Genomic DNA, 27,943 nt, shown 5'->3' with positions numbered 1-27,943 from the left:
CACATCTTACCCATGCAGATAGTGGGTTGGCAAGCAATCTATGTTCAAGCGAAATGCATCGAAATATCATCGACTAAGCAAGAAGATGATGAAATTTTGGGGAAGTAGTAACAACCCAACAACAGAATTTAGAAGGATTATACAATTCGTGTACAATATACTCCGAAGTATATTTTTATCACTACAGATCTTAAAGCAAGTATAATTAACATATGCTCTCGATCAAGAGGTTAGATGTTCAAATCTCATATCTCAAATATGGTTTAAACTCCCAATAATAATAATAATAATAATAAAACATGAAAGTTGAGATCCTACAAGCTTTCACATATCATAGAATGTGGACAGTTTTATCCAAGCTAGTTTGGAACTTGAATGATGAGGCTATGATTTTGTTCAGACAGCAAAAATCACAGCAACTGTAAAAGAATTTATATTAATATCCTTACCGCAGACTGAATGGCAGATAATTCTTCTTCCCCAACTTTCTTCCATATCCCACCTATCAACAAGCGCCCTTTGACACCTTCAGGTGAATCGACATCGTCTATCTCAGATTGGAAGTTTCCATTTGTTTCCTTCATTTTCTTGACAGTACCGCTATCAAGTTGCTGAGTATCAGAACTGGCTTCTCTCTTGTGGCTACATTTGCCGAGTTCGAAGTTCTCTTCGCTTCTCAGATCTTCCGAAGCTGGTTCGTTCTCGGGATTGAGGTCAAGAACAGGAAGACGACCAGAAGAGCCAATTGGACGAGGCAACATACCAATTGGACATGGGGTCCATGAATTTACCACAGTCCACCTGGTGGAAGTTCCAACAATACCATCTACTGGATTTGCTGCCAAGTTGTTCTTTCTTTTGTGGAGCTTAATCATCTCCAGTTTCCGACTTGCTTCACGGAGCGACTCCACGTGGTTTAAACTGATTTCTGAAGTGGTTTGGATGGGATTTTCTTTGTCGGGAATATCTGAATTCAATAGATTCAGAAAGGATAGTTTGTTCAGTTTCTTCATTAGAGAACCGTCATCCAATAACTGTGCAAGATCAGTGGCAGAATCCATAAGTCGCTTGTTCCCAGGAGCTGATACCAGAAGGCATTTACGTAGCAACTCCATTAGAACACCTTTCGGAATGTGTTTTCCAGAAGAAACTTCTCCATTGCGCTTTAGGTTTATACCCTTGAGTTTTTCAACAAGCCATGCAAACAAAGATGAAAGCTGTGCGACTTGACAGCTCTTCATTTTGTGATCTGAGGACGTGAAGTACTGACCTTCTGAATAAGAAAACCGTGTTTAAAGAACCATTCAGGAAAGAGAGAGAAGAAGCAAGAAAAGGGCAAGAGTGAAAAATAAAAAGGGAAAAGGCTGTAAAGTTTAAAGTTGATATGTAACCATACCATATTCCAAGGCTTCTTGAGTCTTGATTTTCTCCAGAATTGCCTCGAGCAGATCTAAAAGCAATTCTGGTTCCTTATTCGAGATCTTAGCGATCGCGAGCTTCCAACCTTCCAATACGGTGCTTCTGGATTTTTTGGAATTTTCAGGAAAGGCCAAGTCTGATGACCTCATTGCCTTCAGCAAAAATTCCAACAATATAGATAAAAATTCTGAAGAGAAAGTAGAATATAACTGAATAAGAAACTTCAGTGTCTTGCCCGTCTTTGTCTTCAAACCTGAAAAGGTAGGCTTATTTATTAATATTTTCATTTTATTATTTAAATCTAGAGATTCAATTATAGTAATTAATAAATTTCAAATCAGGAGATTTAACTGCTTGAGAACAAAATTACAAACACAAGAAAACATGTGCACAACTTTTAGCTCTGAGGTTAGCATCAGCAGCAAGGAAAGGATTGTAATAGAGCTTTGAATCGTTCATATTGAGACATTTTTTTTTATAAGAAACTGAACCTTCATTGAGAAAAAGATGAAGAAAATGCAAAGGCATACAAAAAACCAAACCCATAAAAGGAACCCGCCTAAGGAAAAGAATTTAAATAAAGTAAAATGAGACCACCAAGCATATGATTACAAAAGATCTTAGAAATTGACGCCAAAAGAGACAAATCTGGCAATTGACCAAACCTCACTATGGGCTCTCTCAATCCCCCTAAAGATTCTATTATTCTTCTCATCCCGACAAGCCCCATAAACTCGCACAAATCCCCACCATCCACAAAAAACCTCTTATTTTCACGAAAAGGCAAAGGGAGAAGCAACTCCTTGAACATCTCCTTGGAACCTCTGTGCCCATCAAATTGAAAATCAAACACGTCAAAAAAGGGACACCGAACAGACCAAGCAAAATCGCATCTCCAAAGCAAGTGACTGAGATCTTCCTCCGTCTTCTGACAAGAGATACAATAAGATGGCCCAATCGACAGAGGCATCTTTCTCGAAAGCAGTATTAACCCTACCGTGGATAACCTTTCAAACAAAGAACTGAACTGTCTTTGGAACTTTCACCTTTCACAAACACAAGAAAACTAACTTCTTGACTGGAAATGGATTTAGCAACTACTGAAATAAAGATCTACAAAAAAAGCACCCAATGGGGTTAAGACTCCAAAAATGAACATCCCTTCTCTTGTCTAAGCCTAACCCCCTCTACCAAGGATAGGAGGAGATGTTGGTAGTCTCCCTATTAGACAACGGACGACGAAAACTAAGAGACAACAAAGGAGAGCTCCCCAAGGGATCAAAGACACTAGCCACTGAACAGTTTTTCATGGACAATAGATGATACAAGTAGGGAAACGAAGAGGAGAGATGATAACAGCAGGTAAACAAGGAGTAGAGAGAACTATTCCCACCCACTTATCCTCCAAAAAATTGGTACCCTTCAATCAACCACAGAACTTCAGATTAGGGATGAAAAAGAGTGAGACTGTATTTACTCATAATAGTCCTATGCCAAAGGGAACCAGGCACGAGAGGGAACCGCCAAAGCCATTTAGCTAGTAGGGCTTCGTTACGAGCCCCTAAATTTCCCAATTCTTATCTCCCAAGGTTCACAGAGACAATGTACCTTTTGGAATTGGGGTTAATAAAAAAGGAGGAGAAACTATGGATCATCTATCAGTAAAGTACCACTTTAGATTGTAATATGTGATCAAAGTACAGAGACGATGTACCTTTTGTACATTGAATCTCAATGGTTGTATGCTCTCTTAGAGGCAGGGGAATATATTAATTGTACTTCTTTCCGTTGTCCTCCATCATGTACCTCTAATGTTATGGGTGCTCATGAGTTTTTTATTTGAATGCCAAAAAGAATACATCATCTTCTTTGAGGTGGCATGTTGAAAAGGAAAGCAAGAGTGTTACGGGTCAACACAGTTAAAACTTTGGGGGATGGTTAGAAAGGAATCGACGTGTTTTCAAGAAGGCAAGAGAGAATTGATCTTATTATCAATCTTCCCCATGGTGTACTCTTTTCAATTATTTCAGCAATCTCTTCAGAATTTATTTAAGTTCGGAAGCAATTCTAAGCTAGATTTTTAAACAAGCTTTGCTTCTACAGAGGTGCAGTTCTTGGTTTAATTTCTTTTTTTCAAATGAGAAACCTCGCTTTCATAGAGAAGTATGAGAATATGAAATAGAAATGCAACTGACATAGAAAGACACCCCAAACCAGAGTGGCCGAATAACCAACTACACAAAAGGAGGCTCTAATTTACAAGAATAAGACCTACAGGTAATTACAAAAATACTTGGAGACCGATGTTGAGTTAGAAGTGTTAAACCTAGCCAATGAACAAACCTCCTTTCAATCCCTAAAAGTCCTTGGAGATTCTTGGATTGGATTATTTACCACTTAATTATTTTCTTTTTCTTTTTTCGTTTTTGATATCTGTGAGTGTCTAGGCTAGTTTATAAGCACTTCGACTATTCTAATGGAACAATTGTCCAACTTTACTACATTTGATTACAAAGGTAACCTATAGGATATTAAACCCTTAATAGGTGGTAACCATAACTTGAACTCATTCCCTCAAAGTCTTTTACTATTTACCGGGCATTTTTATAAGCCTAAGTTAACCCATGGTGGGTATGAAACTTCTAATTCTTTTCAAAAAGAAAAAAATAACTAGTAAATATCCTTATTTGAACAACATGGAAAGCCAAAAACACCATGCCATTAACCAAGACTAGAAAATTCAATAATTATCTCCTCCTCCTGTCTATTGTTGGATGCAATAGTATTGATCTAGCAATCCTTAATAATCTGTCTCATCTCAAGATCTCCCATTTAAGATGAAATTCAAGTCAGCCACAAATTAGTTAAAACTAGAAACAAAACCATTTAAGACACATTACGATAGTAATAAAAAAAGTAAAATATAAAATATGGCCTTTAAAAGGGAGAAAATAAACACGTACGTTTTGGCTTGACCACTGATCCACGTTGAGAATTTTGCTTCTCATTTAAGTTGAAAGCCAAATCACGAAGTCTGGATTTGATTTCTTTTCTAATGGTAGTACTTATATCACCTAGAAATGGAATTGCTTTTTCCTGAGGTTCCCAATAATAAGATTTCAACCAATGAAGTGCCTGAAATCACCAAAAATCAAGAAGGCTTCAGTTTACTTCCCATCTCAGTTAATCTTCTACTGTTTAAAAAAAAATCTATAGAGAAATGATATATTCAAGTACAAACTGCCGCAAACGAAATGCAGAAAGGATAGAACAGGCACATTTGTAAATTTGTTAATGATTTATTATTCCACTTTGAATGATGCTAAGTGAAACTATCATAAATAGAGATTAATCATTAAAAAGAAAAGGAGCAAATAAAGTTGAAAGCCATTAAAATGTGAAAAAACAAGAATGTTAAGAGTTCATACTTCAAAGTCATACCTTGATTGAGGCACACCGAACCACCTGAAGAGCTGGAAGTTCACGATGAGAACCCTCTATAATCATTGCCAAGAGAAATATAAAACTAATTACAATCAATTAATTATAGGCAACCTATTATTGAGAATGGATGATGTTGCAAAAAAATCAAAGAACAGTACAACTGACAAGTGGTTTTGTCACATTTGCAGCATATATACGAAGATCATATAACTTTGAGAAAGAAGCTCATAAAACTGGAAAGAAAAAAAAAGAATAATAGCACACAAAATGATCTTTGGTGGTACTCACCATGACGAATATCAATCAGTACACGAGGCAAACCAATAGCATCAGCTGCCACAGCAATTGAAACCTCTGTTTTCTTGCGTGTCTTCTCAACAACACCATTTACAAGCCTTTAAAACAAAGAATGCAGTGAGTTCTTTGTGATTCTTCAGAAGAAATGTTTACCTTCAGCAAGCTCTATCTTAACTTACTTCAATCAGTCCAAAGTGAAGCATGTCGAATGAGTATTTTCATGTTATGGAACCTCTTACTACAGACTTGTACAGTTAATGCGAATAGGTTAACGGAAGACACATTTCAACAATATAATTGACTGTATTTTCAATATGGCTACTCTGGATTTCATGTAATCAGTTCGAGACCATAAAATTCAAAATACTTCCCTAAAACTAAGTCATATAAATGAACAATGGCATTGACATTCTAGGAAGCGAGAACTTTGCACCAATAGGTTGATACTTCAGTATTCGTCTTAAAAACTAACAGCAACACTACTTTTTTAATACGTAATACAAAAAAAGTTCACCATATGATAATCTTTAGTTAATCAGACTTAGAGGGTCAGAATAAAGAGTAAAAAATTAAGAAATTTCACCTCGTAACTTACAATAAAAGAAAAAAAAAATTACCTCATAATGGCCATGCAATATAACATGGCTAACGCTTCCTCTGAAAGTGAAACACTATTTAATGGTTCCTCTGTACCACGAACTGAAGCATCCACCGATTGGTTCTTTCTACAACGAATGAATAACAGAAACTAATGAATGCCAATAGTAGTTTCCACATAAAAACACCATATAATCTTGGATTCAAAAAGTATCTGTACTCAAACACATGGTAACGTTCGTTAATATTACTGACAGACCCAAAAGAAGGAAATGGTCAATACACAACTTGATTGTTAGCGATCTATTGAATAACCATTAATTAAAATTAATTGTTTTGAAATTAAAACTATCGCTCGTAAATTCTAATCTCAAAATGTGCGCTTCCACTTTCATTCTCCTTTTTAACATGGTACGAAAGCTGACAAACATGACGGTAAAGAACTACAGGAAATAGCTCGAGTAGGAAACAGTATAATTGGTGAATATAACCACAAAAGAAGTTGGTGAAAAGTGAGAATTGAAGCATACGTGAAGTAGGGATCCTTTTGTTGGATTTCGATTATAGATGCTGTCACTTCAACGACGACTGGAAGACAGCCTCTGCTTCTCCATGTTGATATCTAGATTCAAAAACAAAACACGTAAGCCACAAATAAGAAAACTAGCACCTCGAATCCAGAAAAGGATGGATGGAGGGTACTGAGACCAGGAAATTTGGCTACATGCATCATGGAGAATCTAACGTAATCAAGCCGGTTACAAAAGTGCAGCATACTGAAATTTACAATTACAGACTGAAATGTAACTTCAAGAATTAGCATAATGGAGAAAAAACATGCGGCGGAGATAGGTCGAGTAACTATCCTTAGAAAGTAAGCTTACTCTTCCCAGAGCGGCGGCGACGGAGTCAGAAGAGTCAGAGAAGAGTGATTGACTAACAAAAAGCCACTCGCTCCAAGTCGACCAGGGTACCAATTTTCGGCTGTACGTCGACGAATTATCTTCTTCAGTCTCCACTGGTACTTCTTCAAATCCTAACAGCGATTCCATCAAAACCTACTGCTAAAGTAACTAGGCGTCTTCACATGCAAGGATAGCACCCGAACGTTCCGCAAACAAATAAGAAAAAAGGATCAAAGATCAATGGAGAAGACGTGCAGTGAAACCAGCAACTTGAGAACGATGGCCGACGCCGGCGAACCCGCTAGAGGGAAAAAGGTCACTGAGGCGCGGTTGTGGACTTCTATAGGGAACGGACGCCCGGGGAGTGAATTTATTTAGGCTAGATTATATTTGTGCGTATGAATATATACCTAAATAAATTAATAAAAATATCATTTTTGTCTCAAAAATATTTTTTATTCTTGAATAAAATCCATAATTCATAAAATTTAGTATTTAATAATTTAATAATATCACAAAAAAAAAAAAAAAAAATTATGTGTTGTCTTTTATCCCTTAATGATTTAGTTCCCAATTATACCGTTGCAAAAAAAAAAAAAAAAAATTATGTGTTGTCTTTTATCCCTTAATGATTTAGTTCCCAATTATACCGTTGCAAAAAAAAAAAAAAAAAATTATGTGTTGTCTTTTATCCCTTAATGATTTAGTTCCCAATTATACCGTTGCAAAAAAAAAAAAAAAAAATTATGTGTTGTCTTTTATCCCTTAATGATTTAGTTCCCAATTATACCGTTGCAAAAAAAAAAAAAAAAAATTATGTGTTGTCTTTTATCCCTTAATGATTTAGTTCCCAATTATACCGTTGCAAAAAAAAAAAAAAAAAATTATGTGTTGTCTTTTATCCCTTAATGATTTAGTTCCCAATTATACCGTTGCAAAAAAAAAAAAAAAAAATTATGTGTTGTCTTTTATCCCTTAATGATTTAGTTCCCAATTATACCGTTGCAAAAAAAAAAAAAAAAAATTATGTGTTGTCTTTTATCCCTTAATGATTTAGTTCCCAATTATACCGTTGCAAAAAAAAAAAAAAAAAATTATGTGTTGTCTTTTATCCCTTAATGATTTAGTTCCCAATTATACCGTTGCAAAAAAAAAAAAAAAAAATATATATATATATATATATATATATTATTAAATGGATAATTGATACATTTTTTTGGACAAAATGTGATTTTTTAACTCTATATATTAATCTGATATTCCCGGGAAATTGTGCCTTTTGATCAGAAATACTCCCACTCCGAGTTGGTCTGTGAGCGTTTGATGAAGCTTCAGTTCATCGGTACGCTGAAATTCATGGAGTCGGTCAGCCAGCGACCTTGGCTCTTATTTCTTGTCCTCCTCATTTTTTCAATATGTTCCCGCGCAGATCAGGTACTCTTGATTAACATTTGTTTTACGGTTGACTTCTGATCGGTAGACGAGAAAAATGAAGAAATATGGGGTGTTTAATTGATCGACGAAGAGAAATACGGAGTTCTTCGTGTTATATGGCCAAGATTTTACCCAACGCTTAATAATTTTTCTCCAAATCAATTGGACTTGCGATTACAATTTCCGAAACTCTAATCTCTTTATCATGTCGTCTTTTGTTTATCGTTTTGTCAGCTCTGTGATGCTGGGCTTGGATTTGATGAGTCAACATGTGGCACTACGTCATCGTCGAAGCTACTGATTAAGGGCGGAACTGTTGTGAATGCTCATCATCAGGAGGTTGCTGATGTTTATGTGGAAGACGGGATTATTATTGCCGTGAAGCCTAATATCAAGGTATTCCTTATTAACATTAAGGCGAAATCAGTTGTCTGTAATGATCGTTTGTGAATTCAAAAGATTTGGTTATGAATGCGATCTTCTATCACTAATCGGAGGCCGTGCATATTCATGGCGAAGTTGACTTGTTCCTAATGTTGCGACAGCGCGTTTCCTGCAAAAGAATTTCGGTTTCCTTCGTGCTTCGATCAGTGCTATTGAATTGCCTTTTGTCATTATCTTTTAAAAATCTTATTATCTGCAGAGTAAAGCCTACTCTTCATTCATGCTCAACAGTTCCTTACTTATGCCGTCATTTATATTTTAATAATTTTTTCTGTGCATGTTATGTGTCCACTATTAACTCGTTTAATTGCCAATAATAGGTCGGGGATGATGTTGCAGTGCTAGATGCCACTGGAAAATATGTCATGCCAGGTTAAATTACAAATGATTCTGGTTTCCTGAATTTATGCTACTGAAGTATGTTATAGGAGTATGGATATCAATTTTAATGAAGGATTTGTCTAGGCAATTCAATCTTACCTGGTTATCGCACTCAACTGCATCCTCGAGGCCCCCTTTCTTGTAAAATTTTCAAGAAATATGATCTCATTGGAGTTTATCAGAGTATTTTGTAGCCTTGTTAAATTTGTATGCATGAAATATGCATAGCTTGATATGTTTCCTTTAGTTGGAAACTTTTATCCCTTGAAACTGAAAAATAAATTTCTTTAGTATAATTATAAATGAGGGGAAGGGCGTGAGTAGCTAGTATGCTATATGATGTAGCTTTGTGTGTGTTGAGAGGCACTTTTTGGCTTGAGGATTCTGGGAGAGAGAGAAGCTCTTGAATCTTGTCCTCGATACGCACTTCTACTTTTTTCATGTGAATATTACATGCTTAAAAGAGCGTTTTATTCCATCGGGAGTATTTGAACCAGTTTACTTTCAGTTTTTTAGTTAATATCGAACGTCAGAATCAGCAAAACATGTGGTACATTTTGGTGGTGATTGATTGCAGCTTTCTTCCCCTGGAATTCTGGCAGGAGGAATTGATCCTCACACACATCTTGCTTTCGAGTTTATGGGTACTCAGACAGTTGATGACTTCTTCAGTGGTCAGGCTGCAGCATTAGCTGGTGGAACGACCATGCACATTGACTTTGTTATACCAGTGAATGGAAGTCTATCAGCAGGGCTTGAAACATACGAGAAAAAAGCAAAGAAATCTTGCATGGATTATGGTTTTCATATGGCAATCACAAAATGGGACGAAGTTGTTTCACAGGAAATGGAAATTATGGTGAAGGAGAAGGGTTAGTGATTATTTTTCATCTTAAACCAATAAACCGTGGATCAAATTGCCTTCACCTTGAAATGTCATTACAAGTTTTCTCATCAATATTCATTCTTCACATATTCGGACTTGCAGGGATAAACTCTTTTAAGTTCTTCCTAGCATACAAAGGGGCTTTAATGATCAGTGACGAGCTCTTATTACAAGGGTTAAAGAAGTGCAAATCTCTTGGTGCCTTGGCCATGGTACATGCTGAAAATGGTGATGCTGTATACGAAGGACAGGAGAGAATGATTGAACTTGGTATAACTGGTCCAGAGGGACACGCTCTTTCACGACCTGCTGTGGTAATTTAAAAAAAATACGTTTTAAACTGATGGACCTTCTGAATGAATTTACAGTTTTATGTACATTTTTTTACTGCTTATTTCTCTGGTTGAATTCATGGGTACTTGATGGACTACTTTGTCAATTTATTTTCCACTCTCCATTGACGGGTATTTCTTTCTTTATGTGTGCTTGAAATTAATGCAGTTAGAAGGAGAGGCAACTTCCCGTGCAATACGTTTGGCTAGTTTTGTGAACACTCCTCTATATGTGGTTCATGTTATGAGCATTGATGCAATGGAAGAAATAGCCAGAGCTCGGAAAGCAGGTGCCATATTTTATGTTTTAAAATGTACTTTGTGGTATATATATCTGGTACAAAAGACGATGTTAATTTATTACAAAACATTCTATGATAATTCATACAAGCGTCAGAATTCAACCAGAAAATATGGAACCTGCTCATAAAACAATTTATAATTTGGCCATGGAAAAATAGAGGACCGAAATTATAGATTGTCAAAAGATCAGTGCTAGTAAAACAATGTATAATTTTTTGGCTGCCATCTGTTACTGGCTCCTCTATTTTTTTCTCCTCACAAATTGTTATGATCCTTCTCTGTTGGTGTTATTTCTGTGCTATATGATAGTCTATTTTTCTTGGCCAGATGGATAACTTTTCTTTTAAACTGCAGGGCAGAGGGTTATCGGAGAGCCAGTTGTGTCTGGGTTAATTCTAGATGATTCTGTACTTTGGGATCCTGACTTTGTTAACGCAGCAAAGTAACTACTATGCTATTCTAGTATTTCTTTCATAACCTTATTCTTATCACTATTTTGTTTCTTTCAAGCAAGCAGTCTAACATTATGACTGTATCATGCGTCAGGTATGTCATGAGTCCTCCTATTAGACCATCGGGGCATGATAAGGCCCTTCAAGCAGCCCTTTCAACTGGAATTCTGCAGGTTATTATAACTAAGAAGATGGAACATTTGCAATTTCTGTTATTGAAAATGCCCGACAAATCAACATTCATAGTGCTATCATGCAAATTTCAGAACGCTTCGATTTACAGCTTCAGTTTTGGGTTCTTACTTTGAATGTGTGTGTGTGTGTGCGCGCGCGTGTTTGCATGTACTTGTCAAAAATTAAGATCTCCAAAAAATATTTTAGTACTGTTACCTTAACAGGTAGGTACATTATCACAACGTTTTTAAATTGTCATGTTTAGATGAAGTTTATTTCTCAACGAGCTTCTTAAAATTTGCAGCTTGTGGGAACCGATCACTGCGTCTTTAATTCTACACAGAAGGCCGTAGGAATTGATGACTTTCGAAAAATTCCTAACGGTGTCAATGGTAGTTTCTACGGATATTACACTCTCCCTCTCTCTTTCTTCTTTTTATTTTCCTATAGATATTACATTACATATTAGGTGGTCAGTATTAACAATCAAATATGAAATCTTGAGAATCTGGTTTTAACGCTTATCCTATTCAGGTATGCTACTTTCTTTGCTTCCGTATGCTACTTTCTTTGCTTCCGTATCTGACAACTTGTAATCTTCAGGCATCGAGGAAAGAATGCATTTGGTATGGGATACGATGGTGGTAAGTTGTATGTGCATTTGTTTTATTCTTTCTGAATATGCAGTTAAGTTTGAATTTTCTCAAGAATCTCATTCCAGAAATCACTTACATTCAGGAGTCTGGTCAAATCTCTGTCAGTGATTACGTTCGGATTACAAGCACTGAATGGTATGTGGTCTTGTTTGAATTGCATTTTTTTCTTTCTTTTCAGTGATCAACAAAAGTTTGTATTCAATTTGTATCTTTCTAAGAAGAAAAAAAAAGAGTAAGAATGGTATGTGGTCTTGTCATTATTTTATGATCTCTGGAGGAACTTGTCCTTATTCTTAGAGTAGTTTTGTATAATTTTTGCACTGACAGTTGTTTCTAAAGTATTTGGATACATGACCAAAAGAAACTTCTAAATATATATAAAAATAAAGCTTTAGCACTTAAATCATTGTTTTCTTTGGAAGGGCTTATAGATAAAATGCTTGACTTAAAAAATTACTCTAGAAAGTCAAATACACTCTTAGAAAGTCGAATACAATCTGTTTTATCGTTTACTATTTGCTCAGTGCTAGGATTTTCAATATATACCCAAAGAAAGGAGCGATTCTTGCTGGGTCTGATGCAGACATAATTATACTCAACCCAAATGCAAGTTTTGAAATATCTGCAAAGTCGCATCACACTAGATCTGACACGAATGTCTACGACGGAAAGAGAGGAAAGGTCTGTATACCATACTGCAGTTCTCTTATGACTATGGACTTGTGTGGTTTGTGCTTGCTTTATGTCTACTTTGTGCTTTAACTTTAAGAGGCATGCATGGATAGCGTGGTGATTAAGTTTATGTTAGGCTTTGAGAACCAAAACTACCTCAACATCTTTATGAACAGTTCATTCATAAATCATAACTCATAAGTTTGGTATCATTAACTCAATCGACGTTTCTAATTACCTTTGGTTGCTATTGTCTTCATGTTTTCTTTTGACTATTGTGCTATGGGTTCAAACATCTTCAATATTCTACAAAATTGTCATTTATTATTTGGATGCCATTTCTCTAGATTGTTATGGACCATGGTGGAAAGGCTTGACCTTTTTGACATTTGATTTTTGTGGCCAAATAACCGCAAGAATTTTGTGTTCATTTCTTTCCTATTAAACAACCTAGGGGGGGAAGTTAGTTCTCAGCTAGTAACAACCTTCTGGTGGATACTTAGTTAGTTAGGAGCGACAAAAAAACAGAGTTGTAGTGGAGAAAAGGGAGGAGCTCTAAGAAAAGAGTGGGAAAGCTCAAACCTATTGAATTATATTGTGAGCTGAAAGAGTACTTGAATGAGTGAATTCCTACCACATTGTTTGCATGTAATTTTCCTCCGTATAAAGACCTCTTGGTCCTGACTTCTTTTTCAAAACCAAGATACATGTCCAATAGATCATTTTTGGTGTACGCAACTTGACATGAACATTAACTTCTCCACACATGCATGTCCATATTTGAGCGGTTTGATCTCTTTGTGTCATCACATGCGTATTTACACAACGTTCTGGGCACAGTAATCTATTTATGTTTAAAAACGTGTATATTTTTCACAGGGAAAGGTTGAAGTGACAATTTCTGGAGGAAGAATTGTTTGGGAAAACAATGAACTAAAAGTTGTTCCAGGTGCTGGGAAGTACATAGAGATGCCGGCTTTTAGCTATTTGTTTGATGGAATTGGAAAGGCAGATGCTCAGTACCTGTCCTCACTCCGTGCTCCGGTGAAACGTTCTCAGTCCACAAACCTTCACTCATCATAGTTTGTGAAAAAGGGTAGAATAGATGATGTGGACGGAATAACTGAGATTGCATGGCCTATATCCACCATGTATATCTATAGCAACTTCTCTTTAAGATACCGGACAGGGTTTTATGTAGTTATGTTATAGGATAATTTACTTGTCATGTTATGCCCCATGAAATAAGATATATATTCAAGGTTCCATGTTTTATATGCTAAAGAACCAAAACAAGATACAGGTTGGGGGAAGTTGATGCAATTATCCGTATGATGAACATGTCTCATCTCTACATTTTCATGCCAGGGAAAAAAGATTCAGATAAACAGCGTGATTTGACTAAAACATAGAGGAGTGGGTCGCCTTTGTCGCATATCAAGGCCTGATACAACAATTGATGTAGGTCAGAATCTTCTTTTTCTTCTGCTGAATAAGAGAAATAAAAGAGCAAGGATTAGATGTATGTATGCAATTTATTGTTCAATTTAGCTTTGCTTGATTGAGTTAAAGTTTGTATTAGTCAGCTAAAGATCTGTTTTAGAGATTAAGGTAGGAAAAGAACAGGCGATGCAGCATATGAAAGTGCTTACCGGGACAACAGGGTCGTGCTGGTGGGGGCGAAGACGATGTTGATATTGTGGGTGGTGTTCATAGCGGCTGTGGTGGCTGTGGTGGCGGTGGTGGCGATGGTGGTGGTGGTTCTGTTGGCGAAGATGTTTATCTGTCATTGCCATCATCTCCCTCTCATTTCCAAGGCTAGCTCTTTTGAACTCAGTTAAGTCAGTTTTTTGCTGTTTCCTATTTGCACGAGCTTGAGAGAATACAACAGAATAATTGCTTGCCCCAGGTGCGTTGTGATCCCACCCTCCAAACTCTGGTACAGATTTCCACCTATTGTTTTTCTGTACGCACACACACCAACAAAACTTTCAGCTTTTTAATTTGTGATTTTGATTGATTTGTATCCATTTTGGTGCTTTTTTCTAATAAAATACAAGGATTCTCTTGAATTACGGTAAAAAAAGGGTAAAAAAGGAAAAAAAAAAGGAAAAAAATTGGTCGTTATAGAAAGAATTGTAACCGTCCAAGTCCACCGTTAGTAGATATTGTCTGCTTTAACTCGTTATGTAATGTCGTTACCTTCATAATTTTAAAATGCGTCTTTTAGGGAGAGGTTTCTACACTCTCGTAAGAAATTATCTTTTCTCCCACTGATGTGGGATCTTATAAAATACTTTAAATTTGTTTCTCTTATTAATGGTGAAAATAACTTTGTTGTACTCAAAATTACTCGGAAACATTCTTTTAAACATATTTTTAGTAGTGTAAAGAGGATCTCAATCATTTCAAGATCACTTACAAATATGTCCTTCGTAGATGTATTGAAACTACCATGGTATAAAAAAGCTTACAACATTGGATGAAAAGTTACCTATTTGCATATCGTTATTTTTAGACTTAATCAAAGTAAGTGTTCATCGTTATGATGTTCGACCATTACTACAATGATTTTTCATTCAATATTTTGTTGAGTTCTTACTCCAAAGTAGCTTATAAACCTTTACAAGATTCAAAAGTACATGAATTAAAATGAGAAGATTCAAAAGCGTAATCTAAACAATAAAAACTTTTAAAAAAAATAGAATGGAAGATCAAAAATTTGAATCAGAAGATAATTTTTATTTTATTTTTAAAGAATATTTAGAGAGAGAGAAAGATTCGAGCGAGAAAAGAGTTTGAAATGCTGACCTCCGCTCGAGTATCCATGGAGTCTCAAGAGGAGAGGGGAAGGTGGAAGACCTGCAACAGAGAGGGGAAGGGAGAATTAAAATGAAAATGAATGGAAAATTGGTACAAAATCTTCCAATAAAAATTTTCCATCTTTTTTCTTTATTATATATTTTTGCTCTAAATAAAAACAACTCCAAAATAGGGACATCCTAATTGGACACCACCAACTCCTTTATCTAAAAAAGGATAATTAAAAAAAAAAACTATTTAATTAAAATAGATCTCTCCTTTATTTAGCGTGAAAGTAGGGGAGATCTTGTCATTACCTCATCATATTTATATTAATAATTTCAAATTTGTTAGATAGATGATCGGAGCAACTCAAATAGAGTTTACAATTCAACTTAACTCAATCAAATTTCTTATTTTTAGGTTGGATCATAGGGTTGTCTTTTTTTTAATTATTTAAAAAAATCTACTTATCCACCGTACATATACATTAATAACAAAAAAAAAAAAAAAAACTCATAAAATTTAAATATTATATATTTATTAGTCACAATTCATCACTAGCGTTAATTATTACTCTTTCTAAAAATAAGGTAAGACAGTGTTCCTAACAGACACACTTTAAAACCGTTATGTTAATGATAATACCTAATAAGCTAAAGTGGACAATATTGGCTTACGATGGCCTTAGACCGTTACAAATAGAGTTGGATTGTAACCCTATTTTTGGGTTGGTTGAGTTGACCCAACATCAAAAAAAGTCAATCCACATATTAAGTCAAAATTTCGGTTTAACCCAAATTTGGTGGTTTTTCTATGAAAGTGGGTAACAAGCTGGTTGTCCATGGACCGAAGTCGGGCCCAGCTCACTTACTTCTTTTGACTATCTAAGCCCATACAAATTGAGAAGGCCCATTATAAATGGGCCAAGTCCTTTGGTAATTGGGCCTGGGCCATGTCTCCAAGTTTTCAAAGTTGAGTACATTATGTATACGACAATCCAAGTTTTAAACGGCACAAAACATTCATCTCTCGCGTTTCGACCTTTCTCGCACTATCTTCTCCCAAACAGCCTCGAAGAAGCCTTCCTCCATGGCCACATTCAGTCTTCCTCGCAAGGGAAACACGAGGCTGCCGCCGGAGGTCAACAGAGTTTTGTATGTACGTAATTTGCCCTTCAACATTACTAGCGAGGAGATGTACGATATATTCGGCAAGTACGGGGCGATTCGGCAGATCCGGATTGGAACGAACAAAGATACTAGAGGTACCGCCTTTGTTGTTTACGAGGATATCTATGATGCTAAGACGGCGGTGGATCATCTCTCCGGTTTCAACGTTGCGAATCGGTATCTGATCGTGTTGTACTACCAGCAGGCCAAGATGAGTAAAAAGTTCGATCAGAAGAAGAAAGAGGATGAAATTGCTAGGATGCAGGAGAAGTACGGGGTTTCTACGAAAGATAAGTAAAAGGTGTAATATGAAGCTTTTTTTTTTCTTGGAATTTTCTCGAGTAATATTGGAATTTAGTCGAATTGTTTGTAACGTGAAGTTCTCTCTATCTCTTTCTAGGGTTTCATAGCTGTATTATTTGACTTAAGTTTTGGTCATGTGTGGGCACTGATTACCATCTTTGCTTAAGTTGGCAGTACTTTTCATGTAGTCTCTATATTTCCTGATCATGGCTTGATTCTGTATGCGTAATTGACTTCTTCGTTAGAGGTTTCGTCAACAGTAATCAAATTGTTAGCTTTCATTCTTATCGCCTGACCGGATTTTTTCGCCTGGGTTACGTCTATCTTATGTGGTTGGGTTTTTTGGGTAGTTAACCTTGGTAGTCGTCCAAGATATTAATGTGCAAGTTATGACTTTGTGAGAATGCAGTAAGGTTGGTCTGATGGCTCTTTTCTAATTGAAATAATAGTGCATATTGGATTTCTGCCATCACAATGAGTTGTGCAGCCTTCAGACACCTTACCAGTTAGGCTTGGCACATAAAGCATTCAATAGAATTTATCGTATGGGATTATCGTGTTTTCTTTCAGAAGCTGATGAAATGGTACACCAGCGTTTGTGCACGTGAGCGTGTAAGGAAAGTGAATATGGGATTGTAATAGAAATTGAAAGTCTGGACAACTGCAATGATAGTTTTCTTTGGAGGAGAAACAAGTTTCATTGATGAATGAAATAACTGAATGAACCCCAAGGACCTGCATGTGAATTACAAGCAAGTTCTCCAATTTGGGATCAATAAAGTAAGACTAATCTGAAAAGGGTGGAGAAAGACCCCCCAGAAGACTCTTCCATTTCTCTTGCCCCCAAAAAAACCAGAAGAAAACCATGTTTAGAGCCAGCCAGAAAATCTTCTTCACACCCTTGAAGGGATGTCCGACAAAGTTGGATGCAATGCACTATCTTTGTGGGGATCTGTCTGCACTTTGGATGGCTAGGATCTATTGGGTTACTCAAAAAGGTATTTGTTGTTAAAGATGGAGGAAGCTGGGGCAAATCAGAGACCAACCTATATGTTGGGCAGGATGCATCTGTTCTAGCTCTACTTTCCTTGATTGTTTCTATAGCTTTTGATGGTGGAAATTTTTAAATTTGCAATATTCATACGCTTATAATATGCATTTTTTTACAATGTTCGTAGATTTTTTATACTTTCTTTCCCCTCTTTGTATCCTCTGTGTGCTGCCTCTCTTAGTCTCAGACCTTCTGTTGTGCCTTGCCATCTGAAAAGCCCTTGCACACCATTGAGTACCATGAATTTTGTTATGAAGATCCATATTTTATATTGAAGGCATGCTGTTAGAAAGATTTCCTTAATGAGGATTTTCTGCCCTGCACAGGTACACCATAGAAGTAGTGAATTTGTGGGTAGTACCTTCTATCAATTCAGTTATACCTCTTCACATTCACCATAGTTTTGAGGAGACTAAGTACGGAAGTCCTTTTCATTTGTGTGCTATCAGGAATTCCTATGGAACATTTGGAAAGAAAAGATTCAGAAAAACGGCATCTTGTTCTGCCAAAAGTTCTCCCTTTCATCTTTGTGGTTGTAGTACAGTTACGTGGTTGATATACATTTTAAATATTAATTGGATTATACCCCTTCATGGCTCAATTTCAAGTGCTTCAGCCCGACGTCTTCATGGCTCGACTAAGAGGAAATGAGTTGAAGTCATGGTTCTGCTCATCTAGCATCTAATATCTTTCGAGTTAGTTTATCTAATATCTTTCGAGTTAGTTTATCTAATATCTTTCGAGTTAGTTTAGCAACTAAATGTAATAGGATCAGAAATGTTGTTTCATGGATGGAATAGTAGAGGTGCGTGCAAACTAGTCTAAATACCTATTAATAAATCATTAGATATTATATAAGTTTCATATAAAACATCATACAGTTATCCATGTACATCCCTTCGGAATTCGACTCAACAATGTTTAGGTACCTTATATTTAATTTTGTACAGAAATTGGGTTCAGAACTATTGGCCTCTCTGTTTAATGAATACAACAGACAATTTTGAACAAATTCATGTTTCTTCTAATCAGTCAGTCAACCAACCATTAGAGCAATAATTAGTCTGCCTAAAAGTGGACAAGAACCGCTATCACCCCTTAAATCCTAAGAATTAGAGTATGATTAATCTTTTCCTTTCTTCTTCTTTGTATGGCGATTTTCTATCTCTGAAAGGAACCACCATTCACGCTGTAAATATATGGCATTCTCGAGATAAAAAGACTCTGCTTCTCAACCCTTTCCATTCTCTTTGCATTCACCCTCATATTCTTCATCGTTTCTCCATAGAAGACCAAAACATTCAGGTGGCAGCAGTTCTTGTCATCTCCTCCACTGCACTCCCACCATTAACCAAATCAGACGTTGAAAGAGTCACGACGCTTTTTCGGATTCCCGTCTGGATTTCCTTTTCGCATCATCGCCACAAATTCATCGTAGTTGATGCGACCGTCCTGTCGAGATTCAAGAACATGTTACATTTGGTCAGTTTCCAGTCGAAGTTGTGATTGAGAAAACTTACGTTGTCTGCATCCACTTCAGAAAGGATCTCCTTGATGTCCCTCCCGTCGTGCATTCCGTAGTCTCTGAGAGCTTGCTCTAACTCCTCCGTAGTGATATAACTGAACACACAACATAGTTTGAAGTTCAATCATTAGTGGCATTCTGTATTCATTTCAAAGTGAAAACTTTAGCAAAAGTCGACTCGAATTTGATTTCATTACCCGCTGTTATCTTTGTCGAAATACTGGAAGGCAGTGTAGAGATGCTCTTCTCTATCCATTCGGTTTAGGTGCATTGTCGCTGTGATGAACTCGTCGTAGTCTATGGTTCCATTGCCATCGGCATCCGCCTATAAAACCCCAAAAGTAACATTCAGATTTGAGCATGAAAACTCATTTTGGATTGAGAGGAATCAGACAACCAAAGACTTACTGCTTCCATTAATTGTTTCACTTCATATTCAGAGAGCTTTGTGCCTTGCTTTGCGAGTCCTTGCTTAAGTTCTTCAAGCGTTATTGTCCCGCTGTTGTCAATATCTATGTTTTTGAACATTTGTTTGAGCCCCATGATTTCTTCTTCTGATAGACAGCCCGCAATCACCTGCCCATTTGGCACATTATTAGTACTTGTCTCTTCTTTTATTCTTTCTGGTGTGGGGGTTAGCATGGAACAGACAGTTCGTTATCGCTTACCCGAAGAGCGACTTTCTTGAATTTGTTCATCGCACGGAACTGTTTGAGCCTATTGAGCACCGCGTTGTTGAGTGGTGTATCAGGTGCTTCTCCATCCTCCTTAATCCATGGATGATCTGATATAAAAGGAATTGATATGGTGAGAGGCATTGCTTGATGGTTCATAATTGTATGCAGGCCTTTTCTTATTCAACTTCAGCTCAAGAATGAACTTACTTAAGACTTGGAAGGCTGTCAATCTCTGCTTGGGGTCTGAATTCAACATCTTCCTTACAAGATCCTTTGCTGCTGGGGATACCGAAGGCCAGGGATCGCTCGTAAAATCGACGTGGCCACGCAAGATCGCATTGAATATCCCATGTTCGGATTCTGTGATCCAATTTTCTCTGATCAAATGGTTTTTTTTGAGAAGAAAAAACCGAGCAGAAAGATTAGTAAAATGATTAAACTACCTGCCCAAAAAGGTGGAACACCACACAGAAGAATGTATAGCATGACTCCAACGCTCCAAATATCAACTTCAGGGCCATATCTCCTCTTCAAGACTTCTGGTGCAATGTAATATGCACTACCAACAATATCCTTAAACACCTCTCCTATAGAACAACAACATTCAGACCAAAACAAGAACAAGATCATTAGCCATCAGCCATTGCGAGATGTATAACAGAAACAGTCAGGTTCTTGAACAAACCTTGCTTGTAGAACACGGATAAACCGAAATCGGTAGCCTTGAGCGGAGACGTCTCGTCCTTGCTCAGCAAGAGAAAGTTTTCAGGCTTAAGATCTCTATGAATAACCCCCATGGAATGGCAAGTATGCACAATCTGCACAATAGTCCTGAGCAACGATGCCGCAGCTCGCTCGGTGTAATGCCCTTTTGCTATGATGCGATCAAACAACTCTCCTCCAGCGCACAACTCCATGACTAAATGAACAGAATGCTTATCTTCATAAGCACCTTTAAGCTCAACAATGTTGAGCTGACCAGTTAAATGGTGCATAATCTGGACCTCCCTTCGAACATCTTCAATATCCTCCTTATTTACGAGCTTCCTCTTAGCAATGGTTTTGCACGCCAACTGTTCGCCACTAGCCTTGTGAGTACACAAATGGGTTACCCCAAATTGACCCCTTCCCAGCTCCTTACCAATGGAGTAAGTGTTTCGAACATCCTCCATCGGCCGCCCTAGAACAGATCCGATCTGAGAGGTCTTAGAAGCCTTGGTGGAAGCCACCGGCGAGGCCGAAGGAGCATGCTTAATGGAGTTGGTATTTCCGCCATCATCCTTGGAGTTATCCCCGTTAGAATCCTCCCTCGCGCTGGTGGGGGCATCGTCGGGATTGTCACGAGAGCAACAGTTGCCCATGGCGGAGGAGCGGGGATGGGGGTGGCGGCGGCGGCTTAGGGATGGGCGATTGAAGGAGACAAGATTGAATTGGTATTTGGGGCAGAACCAAAAGAGAACGAGAGAGAAAAATCCATGTATAGAGATGATGGGAAGAAAAGAGAAAAAAAAGGAAGAAAAATGGTGGAAAGTGAGGAGAACACAGGCAGGACAACTGATCCTTACACACAGGATTGATAGAGAGGAATTGTAGGAGGAACCCATTGACACAGTCTTCCTTAACGCCTTCCAATGCCTTGTGGTTCTCAGCGTTTCCCGCGTCATTTCAACTGATTTTTTCCTTTCTACTTTTCTTTTCTTTTCTTTTCTTTTTTTAAATTTAAATTCTGATCCAACCTCCAACTTTGGAGAACATTTTTCTTTGTTTTTTGAGTTGGAGTTAAAATTTTAGTTTTAACTATTATTCTAAAAAAAAATCAGCTTTCATATTTATTTAAAAAAAAAAAATCTAATCAACTAAGACTACTAACATTTAGAGACTAAATTATCTCTAAATTATTGTAAAATAATGAATAGGTTTCAAAATGTCTAAAAAATCTAATATTATGTTTTAATTTAAAAGAGCATAGGGCATTAAAAAATAATAACAAAATAACTCAAGCAATGGCATAGAAAAAGAAGTTGTTTATGAACTTAGCATACATGATATGATATTAGGGTAAAGTACCTATAATCATTCCAAAGGCCGATAACTCGAACTTTCAGTCCTGCAATTTTAGTTGGAAAATAAAACGAAAGGGCAATATCTCAGTAGGTAGGGATAGATGAATCAACTTTGAGAGAGTATGCATGAATTCCTCCAGACACATTGTAGACTTTCTTAAAACCCTGAATAATAGAGGAAAATAGATAAGGTAACTTTATCTTTCCAAAGACAAATATAATATTAAGAATTGAAATTGATAAAATGTAAACTGTCAGTGAAAAGAAGAATCCTCAGGCCTAGGCTTAAATGAATGAAAAACAGTATGGAAAAACAGTAGGAAGCTCATAAAATCAGCTGCATCATTAGAAATCTGATTAAAAGTACTGTAAACGATGATAAAGTACATTAGTATTGTGAATGCTTATATCTTTTTCAGACTTGACATAGAGACATAAAAGAATCGATGATAAAGTACATTAGTGGCATCTCTATAATGTTTTGTGGGGAGATTCCAAGGTCATATTACCTGCGTTTGTAAGTATCTTGCGACCTGCAACGACCTCACTCCATGGTGACACTGCATCCAATGGCAAAAAAAATTTAAAAATCTAAGGAGAAACTGGCTAATTACAAATAAATTAATTGCAAAATTTAATAATGATAATAATTATTATTATTGAAACTCGAACCAAATTAAACTGCTCCTGCAATTTTACAGGCTTCAATTATAGCCAAGAACGAATGACGGTGGGTCGGCCTATTTCACCCTTAATATACATCCAATATCACAGGTTCCATCATATACAAGACATGCAAACATCAACTTAAAAGGAATCCAGGATATCGTGTTCACTTGTTTAGTTACGTCCCTAATGAAGCGAAAGTCAGAAACCAATTAGAATATGGAAAGTTTTGTGAGGATTTATGTGATATATTTTCGTAGTAAAGCGGGGCAAACTATTTCTTTTCAAACACAAGAACAAACGTGAAATGAATCAGGATTAAATTTAAAAAAGAACTAAGCAACAGCGTTAAAGCTGTTAGAAAAGGCAGAAGTCCAAAAAAAAAAGAGTTTAATATCGATTTTATTCAGAGAAGGGCTGACTACAATTGATAAAATCCAAGTAAAAAATTATTTCCTTGCTCTTCAACCAGATTGGTAAGTGCTGTATGGGCAACAAGTGCTGATCGTTTATTTGTCTATTGCGGTTTTCCCATGGCTTTATCGTCAAATTTATTGCAGCCATTTGGTACCAGCTTCCCTTCTCCCTAGACTGTAAATAAAGGGGATCTGTTTCCCATCTACAAAAGCAAAAGGATATTTTTCTAGTCTAATATTGCGTGGGCTATCCTTAAGAAACATGGGAATTTTCCAAGAGAACAGGAATTTGTGGAGGTTAGAGATCCAGTACTTCTTTTTGCTTATCTTTGGAGTGAAATCCAAAGAAGTTCCCTGACTGGATTCCTTTAATTTCTTCCAACTGGAAACTTTCCTTCTAATTCCCAGGGAGCGTTTGTATATTTCTATCTTTTCAATAAAAATTTTAAAATCAATAAAGATAGATATCACCTACCATGACATAAGTCTCCTTTTGAGGATCAAACTTCGTAGTTACTTCTGGACCCCAGCTTCCAAATTGACGGAGAGGTAGTACCTGAAAAGCTGGCAAACAAGCCTGGTCCCTGTTAAAGAAAAGAGTTCAGGATAGCTTCATATATAATATAAAACAGATAAATCCAGGATTTTTTAATTTTTCTTTTAAAATACACAATATATGGAAGAAAAATAAGATTTTTCATACGTTAGAAATGGTAGAACTTCCCAACTTCGAAATATCAAACACAACTAACAAGGCCAACATGCCACACAAACAAGCTCTTTATGTATTTTGGATCATTCAAAGACCTATTAAAATTCTGTACTTATTTGGAGTGAATAAAATAAGTTCCCAGTGACATATCACTTCCGCCCTCCTCCCCAACATTTTGAGGGACTTGATGATTGACATGTTTGTGGTCTCTTGATCGATATAATAGTTATGGTATGGAGTAATCAAAGTCTATTTGTTGCAACTACTGTCGATCAAAACAATTGGATGAACCCTTTTCTCCATCTTTGATAAAGCAGGGAAGCCAAAAGGGATTTTGAAAACATCAACGAGCCAAGGAAAAGTGGGGTATATAAATAAAAAAGAGGAACAAGGACATACACTTCTTCAGGTTCTCGGACATCAATTAACTGTGCCTCATTCAAGAAGTTTGGATCTTGCATTTTCAAATGAAGCTCTTCAGGTTGAATGTCCAGAAGCACCGATTCTCCCCTAAGATGAAGATTTGCAAATGTGCAAAACATTAATGCAGTGTCATGGTCAAGGTTTTCAAGTAATTAGGATTTAATTTGTCTTGTGTTCATACCTCTCTGATAGAACTTGCAATAAGTGCCATCCAAATTTTGTTTTACATTTTACCACTTTGTTTAAGGGTGCATTAAAGGCAGCCTCCTCAAACTCTGGTACCTGGACACATGTCACCGTAAGATCATGCTGTGGAAAAAAAAAGCGAAAAACAATAGCACAAAAAGTACAGCAGCATATGTTGCAATGAAGAGATCATGAAGAAGAAGAGGATGAGGAATCCTCTAAGAAAAAATAAGAGAGAACCAGAAACTATAAAAAGCTTAACCATCTACAACACAAGGAGGTCAAATATAAATATTAATATTGGATGTGTGCACAACATATCACATTGCCAGGCTCTCTTATCCATAGGTTAGCAGCTGCAACATGCATAGTAAGCCTGGGTGCTAGATTGATTGCTTTAACAAAAAAAACTGTTATCGTAATGAAGAGAGGAATTAAGGTAGGTTAGAAAAATGAGTGTGCAAGAGATTCAACATTGTCATGCGTACCATTTGCCCCCGCTTCACCCATCCAAGCATTCCCCCTTCTTCTTTGGATGGACAGAGTGAGTACTCCACAGCAAGATCGCTCAGATCGTCACCTGAATGCAGCAAAGGAAAATATTACATGAGAACATTATTAAACAAATAGTCAGAAATACCACATATATCAACAGAATAGACGAAAAACCATGTTTATATGATGTAATTTTGTAATATTTAGAATTTCGTTCATCTAATATTTCAGTGTCCCCTAGATATTTAATGAAAGCATGTATCTCGTCCAAAAAAAAGGAGAAAAAAAATACATGTTCCATTAACCTGCATTCTACTATGTTGAATAAATTTTAGATCTGGAAGGAAACAAAAATCAACAACGATTGGATTGTACAATTTCGACTGTACTTTCATTGGGTGGGAGGATAAGATGAAGTGCTTTACATAATGTTAGTACAGATTAAACTAACCGCCGGCAATCCTCTGCTGAAGATCCGATAAGAGCTTAATGTCATCTTCTTTAACAAGCAAGTGCTGGACCAATAATTCCCTACCATCTTCACTGCCTCCAGCGGAACTAAAAGAAGCTGAAAATGGAGGATATAAAAGACATGAACACCGAAGCAGGTCGTACAATTTAATGATGCTTGCATCCATGTGCAGCTGCATCTATTTTTCAGAGTGCGTAATTAAGCATGCATGTGACATTTTTTAGTGAAACAAAGAGATGCACATTTAATGAAGTGAAAGAGGTAAATACACCTAAACTCTAGTTATTGTATCCACTTCCCGGCTTTATTTTGAAAATTGTTATAGGAGATAGATTTCATATATATATATATATATATATATATATATGGACATCCAGCAATACTGAGATAATTGAATTGAATGATGAATACTATGATGCAAGGGCTTGGCACTTTTTACTGCCAAGCTAGGATATTCTTAGGGTGTATGCTGTTAGACTAGAAACAGATATCTAGAATACACGGATGCTAAAAAACTAATAACGATAGAAAAGAAATGTGAACATCCTACAGCTGACTTAATTGGTAATCGACATTGTTGGTTATCAAATTATGAAAAAAAGTATATTGGCTTGACTTTTCTTTTGTTCAAAGAAATCTAGTTGACCGTTGAAAAATAATAATATCTCTAGTTGAATTTCCTTTATCATAATAAAAATAAGAGAAAAGTAAAGCAATTTTACTGGAAAATTAAATTGGTAGACGGCACCATTATGATCAAAATATGAAAATAAAATTATTATTGTTTTCCATTTATAATCTAACTAAATTCCTTCTTCTTTTTTTTATAATCTTTGGGCTTTCCCTTTCGGGCTTCCCCTCAAGGTTTTTAAAACGCATATTCTAGAGAAAGATTTCCACACCCTTATAAAAGGTGTTTCATTCTCCTCCCCAAACCAATGTGGGATATCACATTTTTTAAGCTCTTCATTCTAACTAGAGTTTACAGGACACCAATATAACTCCCGAGAGTAGAATCAGGTAGAAAAAATTGTCAACATAAATAAAAAAACAGCTTCACATTAAAAAAAAAAAAAAAATTGCTTAATTAAAGAGAAACCTCCTCATCCACCTACCTCTGTATAATATTCTTAGTCAAGTACCGTCCACTTTCATTTCCATTAAAAACTCAAATTCTTGGAAACTTCTTCCTCTTTACCACAACATCGCCATTCCATTACATAAATTGCAGGACAAACTAAAATAATTTTAGGGCTTTTAAGATGAAGAGTGTCATGACAAAGCTATAGTCCAAAAAATTCCTTCTCATTTCCTCGAGGCATTAACCTTTGTAATCTTTTAAAACAATGGCATCAGTAAAATAACTTTCCAGTTTAATCAGTTTATTCCTCTGCAATTCTATAGGAAAATTCCAGAAAAAAGTTATTTTATTTTCTTCGTTTTCCATCATTCTAAACTTAGACTTGATCAAATAAAGCAATTCAAAGTGCCCAGTATAAAATTTCTTACACTTTCGAAATTCGCTTGGAAAAAGATCATTAATCGAACGTTGCTATAATTCCCACATCAACCATGAACGTGAACGAATTCCAAGCCCCTTAACAGGTCTCACACATGTCAACATCTTTTTTTAAGAAAGTCAACCAATTGAGTATACAAAAAATTGTTTGAGATCTTATGCTAGCTAAGTTCTTCATTGTACTTATTCTGATTGCTTCCTGACTAAATAATTGTAACACTCAAAGTGCAGGGTTATTTTATAGACTCTTGAGATTTTTCTCTGATATCTCGGCTAGTAAATTTAGTAGCTCACAAGCTGAGAGATACCAGTGTATAATAGTTTATACATCATCCATTCATGAGTACCTTCGGTCCCCAAGATTCTGAAGAGGTCGACAAAAAAATAAATATATGTATGCAATTGAAGGAATGAATCCTTTAGTTAGCTAAGACGAGCAACAAATCTGACCAAGTGGAATGCAATAAAACTATTCCACACACAACTGCTATTAGTCAAAGATGCAAGAAATTAAAATTCCAGTAGCATTCCCTATGCTGACGCCTCTCTCTTTTCATTAGCCAAAAAAATAAACATTTAGAAACAAGAAAGAACGACAAACAAAAACTTCAAATCGACGAAGTATGGATGAAATCTTTGAGAAACAACTGACCTGCAACTTTAGAGCTTGGATGATGACCGGACATTGGACGAATCAAGAGACGTTGACCGTGTTTGAAGCTTTTGCTAGCATATGAGCAGAATGGAGCATAAATGGATGCAGAATGAAGAAACGACTGCTGAGCAATGCAAAGAGCGGGAATCCAACACCGCCTGAAGGCGTGGATAACCGGAGATGCTAATGGAGGAAGACGACCGCACCTCATCATTGAATGTTTCACTGCACTGACACTTCTAATTTCCGGCGAGTCTCAGTTCAAAGATGGTTATCGCCACCGCAGCGCCCGCAGATAAAATCTCGCTCCGGTTTGACAGTTCTTTACTGGCGAATTAATCTTCGCTGTGTATATCTATCCAATATTTGATTATTTCTTTTCTTTTTTTTTTTTTTTTTTTTTTTTTTTT

General features: G+C 36.4%; 5 protein-coding genes across 8 annotated transcripts; 2 read left to right on the top strand and 3 right to left on the bottom strand.

Annotated features, from left to right (window-relative positions):
* Positions 1–39: 39 nt before the first annotated feature.
* LOC111490717 lies at positions 40–7,038 on the bottom strand. Of its 3 annotated transcripts, none has more exons than XR_002719605.1 (9): positions 6,642–7,038; positions 6,288–6,379; positions 5,778–5,885; positions 5,152–5,258; positions 4,861–4,916; positions 4,383–4,554; positions 1,397–1,672; positions 340–1,273; positions 40–304 (listed from the first exon to the last, which is right to left on the bottom strand). XR_002719605.1 is itself a non-coding variant. In XM_023139277.1 (9 exons), exons 1-8 carry the CDS (start codon positions 6,807–6,809, stop codon positions 432–434), a joined length of 1,821 nt encoding a protein of 606 aa, XP_022995045.1. In that variant the 5' UTR covers positions 6,810–7,038; the 3' UTR covers positions 40–345; positions 383–431. The 3 variants fall into 3 exon arrangements, 2 of the variants coding, with proteins under 2 accessions (XP_022995045.1, XP_022995044.1); XM_023139277.1 differs by having other exon boundaries at positions 40–345; positions 383–1,273; XM_023139276.1 differs by having other exon boundaries at positions 40–1,273.
* Positions 7,039–7,923: 885 nt separating this feature from the next.
* LOC111490722 (dihydropyrimidinase) lies at positions 7,924–13,673 on the top strand. Its single transcript, XM_023139290.1, has 13 exons — positions 7,924–8,096; positions 8,331–8,492; positions 8,861–8,912; positions 9,524–9,793; positions 9,910–10,121; positions 10,309–10,429; positions 10,797–10,884; positions 10,989–11,067; positions 11,373–11,460; positions 11,672–11,712; positions 11,807–11,859; positions 12,249–12,405; positions 13,276–13,673. The coding sequence occupies exons 1-13, from the start codon at positions 7,986–7,988 to the stop codon at positions 13,477–13,479; spliced, it is 1,638 nt and encodes a 545-aa protein (XP_022995058.1). The 5' UTR covers positions 7,924–7,985; the 3' UTR covers positions 13,480–13,673.
* Positions 13,674–16,218: 2,545 nt separating this feature from the next.
* LOC111490790 (splicing factor 3B subunit 6-like protein) lies at positions 16,219–18,615 on the top strand. The gene is made up of 4 exons (XM_023139404.1): positions 16,219–16,671; positions 18,051–18,293; positions 18,341–18,420; positions 18,469–18,615. Exon 1 carries the CDS (start codon positions 16,291–16,293, stop codon positions 16,666–16,668), a length of 378 nt encoding a protein of 125 aa, XP_022995172.1. The 5' UTR covers positions 16,219–16,290; the 3' UTR covers positions 16,669–16,671; positions 18,051–18,293; positions 18,341–18,420; positions 18,469–18,615.
* A 49-nt stretch (positions 18,616–18,664) lies between these two features.
* Positions 18,665–21,820, bottom strand: LOC111490714 (calcium-dependent protein kinase 34-like). The gene is made up of 8 exons (XM_023139272.1): positions 20,612–21,820; positions 20,370–20,513; positions 20,134–20,286; positions 19,918–20,033; positions 19,658–19,825; positions 19,447–19,574; positions 19,245–19,344; positions 18,665–19,176 (listed from the first exon to the last, which is right to left on the bottom strand). The coding sequence occupies exons 1-8, from the start codon at positions 21,588–21,590 to the stop codon at positions 19,081–19,083; spliced, it is 1,884 nt and encodes a 627-aa protein (XP_022995040.1). The 5' UTR covers positions 21,591–21,820; the 3' UTR covers positions 18,665–19,080.
* Positions 21,821–21,910: 90 nt separating this feature from the next.
* LOC111490758 (rhodanese-like/PpiC domain-containing protein 12, chloroplastic) lies at positions 21,911–27,894 on the bottom strand. 2 transcript variants are annotated; one of them, XM_023139351.1, is made up of 9 exons: positions 27,740–27,886; positions 27,531–27,604; positions 25,339–25,455; positions 24,881–24,972; positions 24,388–24,488; positions 24,183–24,293; positions 23,547–23,655; positions 22,499–22,549; positions 21,911–22,154 (listed from the first exon to the last, which is right to left on the bottom strand). In XM_023139351.1, exons 1-9 carry the CDS (start codon positions 27,745–27,747, stop codon positions 22,074–22,076), a joined length of 744 nt encoding a protein of 247 aa, XP_022995119.1. In that variant the 5' UTR covers positions 27,748–27,886; the 3' UTR covers positions 21,911–22,073. The 2 variants fall into 2 exon arrangements, with proteins under 2 accessions (XP_022995119.1, XP_022995118.1); XM_023139350.1 differs by having other exon boundaries at positions 27,531–27,894.
* Positions 27,895–27,943: the final 49 nt, after the last annotated feature.

This window comes from Cucurbita maxima, unplaced genomic scaffold (assembly GCF_002738345.1).
Source record: "Cucurbita maxima cultivar Rimu unplaced genomic scaffold, Cmax_1.0 Cma_Scf00016, whole genome shotgun sequence".
In the NCBI taxonomy this organism is placed as follows: domain Eukaryota; kingdom Viridiplantae; phylum Streptophyta; class Magnoliopsida; order Cucurbitales; family Cucurbitaceae; genus Cucurbita; species Cucurbita maxima.
Note: the sequence above shows the minus strand (reverse complement) of the source record. Positions and strands in the feature narration are given on the sequence as shown.

Coding starts and splice junctions, on each gene's coding strand:
- LOC111490717 (XM_023139276.1), bottom strand. CDS start 6,809: ATGGAATCGCTGTTAGGATTTGAAGAAGTACCAGTGGAGACTGAAGAA. Junction 5,886..6,287: donor CAAAAGGATCCCTACTTCAC/GTATGCTTCAAT, acceptor CATTCGTTGTAG/AAAGAACCAATCGGTGGATG. Junction 1,274..1,396: donor TCAAGAAGCCTTGGAATATG/GTATGGTTACAT, acceptor TTTCTTATTCAG/AAGGTCAGTACTTCACGTCC.
- LOC111490722 (XM_023139290.1), top strand. CDS start 7,986: ATGAAGCTTCAGTTCATCGGTACGCTGAAATTCATGGAGTCGGTCAGC. Junction 10,885..10,988: donor GACTTTGTTAACGCAGCAAA/GTAACTACTATG, acceptor ATCATGCGTCAG/GTATGTCATGAGTCCTCCTA. Junction 12,406..13,275: donor ACGACGGAAAGAGAGGAAAG/GTCTGTATACCA, acceptor TATTTTTCACAG/GGAAAGGTTGAAGTGACAAT.
- LOC111490790 (XM_023139404.1), top strand. CDS start 16,291: ATGGCCACATTCAGTCTTCCTCGCAAGGGAAACACGAGGCTGCCGCCG.
- LOC111490714 (XM_023139272.1), bottom strand. CDS start 21,590: ATGACGCGGGAAACGCTGAGAACCACAAGGCATTGGAAGGCGTTAAGG. Junction 19,826..19,917: donor TCAAGAAAGTCGCTCTTCGG/GTAAGCGATAAC, acceptor CCAAATGGGCAG/GTGATTGCGGGCTGTCTATC. Junction 19,345..19,446: donor TTCGACAAAGATAACAGCGG/GTAATGAAATCA, acceptor TTGTGTGTTCAG/TTATATCACTACGGAGGAGT.
- LOC111490758 (XM_023139350.1), bottom strand. CDS start 27,747: ATGATGAGGTGCGGTCGTCTTCCTCCATTAGCATCTCCGGTTATCCAC. Junction 24,973..25,338: donor TCAGCAGAGGATTGCCGGCG/GTTAGTTTAATC, acceptor TGCTGCATTCAG/GTGACGATCTGAGCGATCTT. Junction 23,656..24,182: donor GTCCGAGAACCTGAAGAAGT/GTATGTCCTTGT, acceptor TTTCTTTAACAG/GGACCAGGCTTGTTTGCCAG.